Source organism: Salvia splendens, chromosome 1 (assembly GCF_004379255.2).
Source record: "Salvia splendens isolate huo1 chromosome 1, SspV2, whole genome shotgun sequence".
Classification (NCBI taxonomy): domain Eukaryota; kingdom Viridiplantae; phylum Streptophyta; class Magnoliopsida; order Lamiales; family Lamiaceae; genus Salvia; species Salvia splendens.
Window position 1 is genome coordinate 28,455,291 of NC_056032.1, and position 7,966 is coordinate 28,463,256.

Here is a 7,966-nt window from a genome sequence, read left to right on the forward strand (position 1 = left end):
TTTCACCTTATTCGTCTTATTTCAATTTAAATTATCCATTGTCTTGTTCTAATTTATTGTATAAGTCAAAATTTCAAATAAAAAAAAATCGAACCGCGAAACCGCCGCTTTTCAAACCGGAACCGTGTAAACCGCCGAAAAACCGGTAGTTCCGAACCGGAACCGCCGGTTTTTGAACCGGAACCGGAACCGTGAAATACTCTCACGGTCCGGTTTCAGTTCCTACTTCGACCAAACCGGAATCGGCGGTTAACCGTGGGCAACACTATCTGCATCTCCAAAAGAAAAGGGAGGCAAAAGAAATCAACCCCACTCGCCAATACCCGTTCGTGGCTCTCGCGCCAATACAACTAGGTTGAATCTCTGAAGACAAGAATGGTGGTTAGGTACCGTGTTTACACGTTCCTGATACGAGAGTGGGACTTCTCTATGGCGGTCGATTCTTCACATTACGACAACTAACTCGAGAGACATCACAACTTCGAGCTCAAAGCAATTCAACTAATTTAGCTTGAGAGAGAAAGAGCTCAAAGCAATTGAGCTAATCAAGCAAAGAAGGCGAACAGATTGATGCTTTAATCCTCCAAAGGTTACAATTTATATCTGCTTAATTCAAATTGTGCATTGCGTTAAATTGATGTTAATTCGCATGGGCACGAAGTCCGTACATTTAAAAGGGGGTAAATCGGTTTAAGAGCAATGAAATTTCCATTTATTTCAGTAATGGATCCATTATTGAAGCTATTGCAAATAGTTTTGTGCTATTTTCGCCGCTGCGGCGGCAATAGTTTCACTGGTTGAATTCCGCTTTGCTAAGGTTTTGTGGAGGTTTTGAATTAGGTTTCTGAGAATTTGCTGCTATGAAGAGCAGCAACGCAGCTGAATCAGCAGCTTCCGCGGCGACGGAGGAGCTGCTGAAGAAGATTCAGGAATTGGAAGTGGGACAGGTGCGCTTGCAGCAGGAGATGTCGCAGCTCATGACTTCACCGGCGGCGGCGGCGGCTCAGATTGTAGCCTCTGATCACCGTCAGAAGCAGAGATCGCACTCGATTTCGCCACAGAGAGTGCCACGGAGGAGAGTCGAGGATGGAGTAGTGGCCAGGGCGTCGTTTCGGCATTTATCTCCACTGCATAGAGAGAGCAGCCGTCACTGGGGGCCGCCGCCCCCTTCGGCTGTTAATTTTACGGATAAGCAGTATTTGAACATATTGCAGTCAATGGGGCAGTCCATCCATATAATGGATCAAAATAATCTTCTAATTTACTGGTTAGTTTATGTTGGAATTGAGCTAAAATTGTCATGTATAGATAAGTATTTTGATAAATTGAGAAATGTGAAAAAAATTTACAAATGATTGGCATGTGCTTGTATTTGAATTTCGATTATAATATGTTAAAGAGGAGCTGTGTTTTAGATGAATGCTCTTTGTTAGCAGTAGAATTTATAATTTCAGAAAGTTTAAATTTGATTTTACAAGTAGATGGAATTCGTTTGCGAAAGTTGAAGAGAAGCTGTGTTTATTTTGATGCATAATCAAATGTCTTTGATTTGGAGCAGGAATAAAAGGGCTGAAGAACTTTATGGATATTCTAGTGAGGAAGCTATTGGGAGTGATGCTCTCGAGATAATAACAGATCCTCAAGACCATGGGGCGGCTAATGAGATTTTGCGGCGTGGGGCGATGGGTGAGAACTGGACTGGGCTGTTTTCGGTTAAGACCAAGTCAGGAATAAGGTTTTCGATAATTGCAACTAATACCCCTTTATATGATGATACCGGTCTCTTTGTTGGAGTTATATGTGTCTCGAATGAAACTAGACCATATGAACAAGCAAAGGCTGTGATGTTGGCTGCTCAAAGGGGCTGCTGGGACAATCCTTCGAATTTTAGCAGGCCAGGAGGCATCACTTCTGGGAAACTCGGTCTTGATCCTCAGCAGCCTCTACAAGTAGCAATTGCTTCCAAGATTTCGAATTTGGTTCGTATTCCACTTTTTTGCTTTGTGTGAATATTATTTTCATTGCATGTGTTAACTCCTTTGAGATATCTAATAGGCTACTAAGGTGAGCAACAAGGTTAAGTCAAAAATGAGGCCTGCAGAGAGCTGCTCAGATTACAATGCTGGCATCTGGGTAGGTAATCATCCTGATCAAGGCTTCTCGGATGCAGCTATGTTTGACCATCGGGACGATGGAGCTTCTAGTGGTGCTAGTACTCCAAGAGGAGATCCACTCGGAGTTTTCTCTCGCCCGGAAGACTCTCCTAGTAAACAATCGAGAGATTCTGATGATGAGAATGAGAGAAAACCTTCAATTTCTAAGATCCTTTCCTCAAAGGCGGAGGCGTGGATGGAAAAGAAGGGTTTGGCATTGCCATGGAAAGAAAAAGAACGTGAGAGCACAGAGCTGCATCCGAAGGTTTCCCGTTTTGTTTGGCCATGGGGACAGGATGACCAGCAGAATGGAATAGAGCAGCAAAACAGTGCATCGTCCACATTCAAGCAAGAAAGTCCTTGTATTGAAACCAATCGAACGACTAATAACGAGGCGGCAGCTTCCTGGTGCTCTTCTGTTAATGTTAACAGCTCAAGCAGTGGTAGTAGTGGTGGTAGCACAATCAGCAGTACTGTTAATAAACGTGATGTGGATAGCGATTCTTTGGATTATGAAATATTGTGGGAGGACTTGACTATAGGAGAGCAAGTTGGACAAGGTTAGGTATCTTAAATATGGGATCTCGACTCTGGAACGTGATATGCGTAGCTTATTTATATCATCATACTGTCAGGAATGCGCTGCATAATCTGCATGTATATAAAGAGATATCATAAACTTCACATCAGACCTGTTTCCTTCGTGGCCAATTTTGATGTTCTTACGATGCTTAGTTTTCTTACTGAACAAGATATTATTTAATCTGTTTATGTTTGTTTATTTGTTTTCCTTCTTCATGCCTTCATCTCACATCATTTTAAAATTAAACTGAATGCAGGTTCTTGCGGAACTGTTTACCATGCTCTGTGGTATGGATCAGTATGTTCTTTTGCTCTTCTTGTAGAGATATACTATCAATAATCGCTTTTTCCCCAACTCCTCCAGAGAGAGAGAGAGGGAGAGAAAATATACAAATAGGTGTAATGAGTAGATGAAAATCAAATAATAATTAATTCTGCATAATTATGATTCGTGGTGGTATCCTGTTACTTCTACTCAACCTCGAGCACAAAATAACAAGTCATGGACAAAGATTTAGCAGTTAACACATACTCAAACACACACTTCCCAAAATTTCTTCTGGATTTACCTTCAAAATTTTCTTCTTGATCTCATGAAGTAATGGCATGATATTTATGTTCTCAGGATGTTGCTGTCAAGGTGTTCTCCAGGCTAGAATATTTTGATGACGTGATATCATCCTTCAGACAGGAGGTCTGTATCTACATGTTTTAAAAATTTACTATAATTCTTGTTGCAAAAAATAAATAAATGCTAGGATTTCGGTAATATACTTGTTTAGCATAAAAGAAACGATATTGTTCTTTTTTGTATGGACAGTGTGATTGATAATACAAATGTTTAGATGTAAGTAGCCAATCTACTAGAAACTTATTTTAAATTTTCGACTCCTGTACTAGAGATGTTGAAGATCCATTTGATCTCTTGTTCCCCGTAGACAACTGAGCAAAAGAACCATTAAAGAGAAAAGAAACATGAGTAATTACATATTTCTATCTGTCAAACATGTTTGTAATACTGTCTCTATGTTTTTGAAGGTCTCACTTATGAAAAGACTTCGGCATCCAAATATCCTCCTATTCATGGGTGCAGTTATGTCTCCAGAACGCCTTGGAATTGTAACAGAGTTTCTTCCACGGTATATTCTATTTGTGCTGTGCTATATCTAATTTTCATTTTAAATTTGTATTTTAGTCGGTAGTTACTAAGGGCAATCTGATATGAGCTTATTACCCTCTTTCCAAACATTTAATCGTATTACCCTGGGCGTCTTTACTTTGTGTTTTCCCTTTTGTTATTCAGAAAGGAGACATGTGTGCTAATTCCTTTTTTTCATTTTGTGCAGTGGCAGTCTGTTCCGGCTCTTGCAGAAGAGTGCAGCAAAATTAGAATGGAGAAGGCACATTCACATGGCTTTGGATATAGTAAGTACTCCCTCCAGCCCATGTTACTTTAGGCGATTCTTTTTGGCATGGGAATTAAGAAAGTTCTGGTTAGTGGGTTAAATGGAGATAAAATATAATAGGACAGAAAATAAAGTAGGAGGGAGAAGAGAGAGTAAAGTAGGAGAGAGAATAAAGTAAGTGAGATTAGAGCTAAGTTGTGTTTTGTTTTTTTGTTATAAAGAGAAATGACTCGGACTGCCGAAAATAGAATAGACACAAGTAACTTGTGACGTAGGGAGTGTCATTTAAATTCTGATAATCTGGTAGTATGTATTTTCTCGATGGACAACTTCAACACAATCATTTCTGCTATTTTTTGAAAATTGTGTGTATTTTACAGGCACGAGGTATGAATTATCTTCATCGTCACAATCCTCCTATCGTCCACCGTGACTTGAAATCTTCAAATCTTCTTGTGGATAGGAACTGGACTGTTAAGGTCTGATTTTAGCTAATATATGTGTGGATACCAATTACCGTGTTTTGTAGGAATTAAAATGACTCCAACCGAATATAACAGGTCGGTGACTTTGGTCTGTCACGTCTAAAAAACGAGACTTACTTGTTGACAAAGACAGGAAAAGGAACGGTATGTTACTAACACAAAATATTTTGTCCCCGTTATCAAACCTTTCTCTTTAGTCTACTATTTTCACACTGCTTTCATAATGCAGCCTCAGTGGATGGCTCCTGAAGTTCTTCGTAACGAACCTGCAGATGAAAAGTATGGCTGAGTCAATGCAGTCTATATATGTTATAAAACAGACCCTAACATATTATACTTCTATTTGAGATGTCAGATCTGACATATATAGCTTCGGTGTGATACTCTGGGAACTCATAACCCAAAAGATTCCATGGGAGAACCTCAATTCGATGCAGGTAAGTGGCATTCAATTCGTAAGAAATACCATTATTGTATTAGATATTTTTCTGTTAAAGCATAGTCATGAAATTACAGGTTATTGGAGCTGTGGGCTTCATGAACCAACGCTTGGATATACCAGACAACGTCGATGGAGAATGGGCTTCTATTATACAGAGCTGCTGGGACAGGTGTGGCTTCGTTCAACTCTAAATGCATATGGTTTTTCCGAATATCAGGTTTTACTTACTATTGAACTACATGTATAATAAAATGAGTTTGAAACTGAAGAAGAATTGTTGGTATTATGTTAGTATTGATGATGCAATAACTGAAATTGAAATTGAGATTTCAATGTGTTCTAATTTACAGTGAACCACATTCGCGCCCTTCATTCCAAGAACTAGTCGACAAGCTAAAAGAGATGCAGAAACGATGTGCAATCCAACATCAAGCCGAGCGCGCTGGTGCCAGAGATGCCGCCCAGAAATAGCTGTAGAAGCAGTCCGAGTGAGTCTACACCTAACTTTTGCTTGTACGATCCCAAGCAGACGATGATACCACAGCCAGTGGCCACGCTGCATTTGCTTGTGATGTCGGATTACAACATATCCAAGGCAGCTACCTACCAACCATATCGTCGCTGTCTCTTGTCCTTTATTTCGCGGTCTGTCTCGACTGAGACATATTGGTGATGATTTTGTATGTTACATGAGTTCATGTTCGCCTTTTTTTATCTTAAACAGGCTGCAATCTGAGGGCACGAATCTCATTCAAGGTTGGAAATATTGAAATTGTGGTAAAGAGTGAAGTGTAAAATAGTGAAATTAGCTTTGCATGGTGGGAATTTGGATGTTGTTGTATGGAATGGAAATATATTGATATTAATATATGAAATTATGCCCATGGTAATATACTATATACAAATATAGTACAAAATAAATGAATGAAATATATATATATATATATATTAACTGCTTAGCTAATTAGAGCAGCGCCATATCCTTGTATTCACTAACGAATGGGGATGGTGTTTTAGTTACTCGATCTGACAACGTTTTGTTTGCTCGGTTTCACAGCCACGCAGGAAGCCAATCCTTCCCGTTGATGAAATCGACGGTCATGAAGCGCAAAGCGTCTTCATAGCTCAGCTGCTTCGACCAATTGGTCCGTTTGTGGGTAGCAGCACCCGGTCCGTGACAGTTGTACTCCGCAAGGTGCACGTTTCTGTTTTAAAATCCAGCAATGTCAGAATTTCATCAAACACACACACACACACACATCTGTGATTAGAGAGAAGCCTTTTCTGACTCTTTACTGTGTGGATAGCTCCAATCAGTCCATCCATGAGAGACAACACTGTCTGACAAATATGTGTCAGCATAAACTACAGTGGAATGTGCCCCTTTAGCCCTTCCTAAATACACATTATTATCAACACCATAAACTTTGCTCTTCACCAACGCGAATCCGCCCGTCGCGTTACCCCTCTGCTTGTGGCTAGCGGTGATCGAACCCCTAATCTCCGATCTCAAGTTCGGGACCACGAAAACCTCGCATTCCTGCAGCAAAAAAAATCCCCTGTTTTAGGGCAGGGGTGGTTCTTATGTGAAATGAGATGAAAAAGCAATGCTTACGTGGAACATGGACTGGCCGTGTCCGAAGATGACATCGACAGTGCCCTGGACGTAACAAGCGCCGTAGTAGTGGCGGCCCCTTGCGTCGAAGAGGGTGTTAAGGTTGCTGATGAATGAACAATGGTAGAATGCAGCCTTGTCTGCGCCCACCACGACCGCCACTGCTTTGTTCTGTTTGGTGCGATCGATGGCCGTTGGAGCTGCGTTCTGATCAAGGATTGTTAGAATTTTCATAACTAGAGACCAAATTTTAACCATCTGGTCAAAAAATTGAAGGATGAAATTTTAAGACCATTTTAGTTCATACGAGGGGCATGACCCTGTATGAACTAAAACGATCTAAAAATGATCTATGTGTTATGAACTGAACTAATCTAAAAACGACCTAATTGTTATCTGAAAATGACCTTCGATCATGACCCCATAGACGATACGAACGTACCTTGAAGGTGATACCGTATGCGATGAAATTTTTGGCTTCGACTTTGAACGTGGCTGACTCGTAGTCGTCGGCTGAGCTTCGGGACCACACGATTGATGTCTTCCCGCTTCCTTCACCTCTCATGAATATATAAGGCTTGCTACGAGGTATTTTAACCTTTTCCCTAAACAAGAAAACACTCCCCATTTTAACATTACATATATATATTATTCAATTCTTCAATCAAATTACCTATAAACTCCCTTGGCAACATGAATCATAATCCATTTAGAATTCCTGTTTGGGATATGATCAATGGCAGCCTGCACAGATTTGAAGTCCCCATTTCCATTTGCATCAACGGTTATCGAATGTCGTCCGTCAAGGTTTGTGAATCAATTACTTTGTTGTTGGAGAAGCCATGAACAAAATCCAACAATATAAATAATGTGACAAGAATACATAGAGAGAGCCGAGGTAAATGCATTGTCTTTTTCTTTTATTTCCTTTTCACATCTCTCTAAACAACTCGAAAATGACTATCAAATTTCATCAAACAATTATTATATGGGGGAAAATCATCAAGAAATCCTTCAATTTCTGAGTTTTTGTAGTCCAGCTTTTGCTATATCATGTGTTGACATTAAGTCTTGTGGAATATACACCAAGGATTGATTGGTTGTACAATCCTTGATTTATGGATGGCCCTAACTTTTTGGTTAATATTTTATGTAGAGACATTTTGACTTTAAATATACACATATTAACAATATTTTTCACAAAAAATTAACATAACGCAATTTATCGTTAATCAAGGTATTTTTTAAGTCTAAACTAGTCACCAAAAAATTTTGTTGGAAAT

At 39.7% G+C, this 7,966-nt stretch overlaps 2 protein-coding genes across 4 annotated transcripts; one reads left to right on the plus strand and one right to left on the minus strand.

Annotated features, from left to right (window-relative positions):
• The first annotated feature begins 330 nt into the window (after window positions 1-330).
• Window positions 331-5,973, plus strand: LOC121746484 (serine/threonine-protein kinase B-raf-like). 3 transcript variants are annotated; one of them, XM_042140338.1, is made up of 14 exons: window positions 336-589; window positions 841-1,267; window positions 1,559-1,979; window positions 2,056-2,713; window positions 2,993-3,033; window positions 3,361-3,429; window positions 3,774-3,874; window positions 4,082-4,160; window positions 4,522-4,620; window positions 4,702-4,770; window positions 4,856-4,905; window positions 4,982-5,063; window positions 5,143-5,237; window positions 5,419-5,973. In XM_042140338.1, exons 2-14 carry the CDS (start codon window positions 861-863, stop codon window positions 5,537-5,539), a joined length of 2,292 nt encoding a protein of 763 aa, XP_041996272.1. In that variant the 5' UTR covers window positions 336-589; window positions 841-860; the 3' UTR covers window positions 5,540-5,973. The 3 variants fall into 3 exon arrangements, 2 of the variants coding, with proteins under 2 accessions (XP_041996283.1, XP_041996272.1); XR_006039045.1 differs by lacking the exons at window positions 5,143-5,237; window positions 5,419-5,973 and having other exon boundaries at window positions 331-589; window positions 4,522-4,528; window positions 4,671-4,770; XM_042140349.1 differs by lacking the exons at window positions 5,143-5,237; window positions 5,419-5,973 and having other exon boundaries at window positions 331-589; window positions 4,522-4,528; window positions 4,671-4,770; window positions 4,856-4,997.
• Window positions 5,974-6,066: 93 nt separating this feature from the next.
• On the minus strand, window positions 6,067-7,759 carry LOC121746497 (probable pectinesterase 67). Its single transcript, XM_042140361.1, has 5 exons — window positions 7,357-7,759; window positions 7,126-7,288; window positions 6,684-6,890; window positions 6,358-6,608; window positions 6,067-6,273 (listed from the first exon to the last, which is right to left on the minus strand). The coding sequence occupies exons 1-5, from the start codon at window positions 7,383-7,385 to the stop codon at window positions 6,120-6,122; spliced, it is 804 nt and encodes a 267-aa protein (XP_041996295.1). The 5' UTR covers window positions 7,386-7,759; the 3' UTR covers window positions 6,067-6,119.
• Window positions 7,760-7,966: the final 207 nt, after the last annotated feature.

Bases quoted from the DNA above. Each gene is read 5' to 3' on its own strand.
- LOC121746497 (XM_042140361.1), bottom strand. From the start codon at position 7,385: ATGATTCATGTTGCCAAGGGAGTTTATAG. The intron at 7,289-7,356 runs GTAATTTGATTG...TTTCTTGTTTAG, and splicing joins GTTGCCAAGGGAGTTTATAG to GGAAAAGGTTAAAATACCTC. The intron at 6,609-6,683 runs GTAAGCATTGCT...TTTTTGCTGCAG, and splicing joins ACGGCCAGTCCATGTTCCAC to GAATGCGAGGTTTTCGTGGT.
- LOC121746484 (XM_042140338.1), top strand. From the start codon at position 861: ATGAAGAGCAGCAACGCAGCTGAATCAGCAGCTTCCGCGGCGACGGAG. The intron at 2,714-2,992 runs GTTAGGTATCTT...AACTGAATGCAG, and splicing joins AGGAGAGCAAGTTGGACAAG to GTTCTTGCGGAACTGTTTAC. The intron at 3,430-3,773 runs GTCTGTATCTAC...ATGTTTTTGAAG, and splicing joins TATCATCCTTCAGACAGGAG to GTCTCACTTATGAAAAGACT.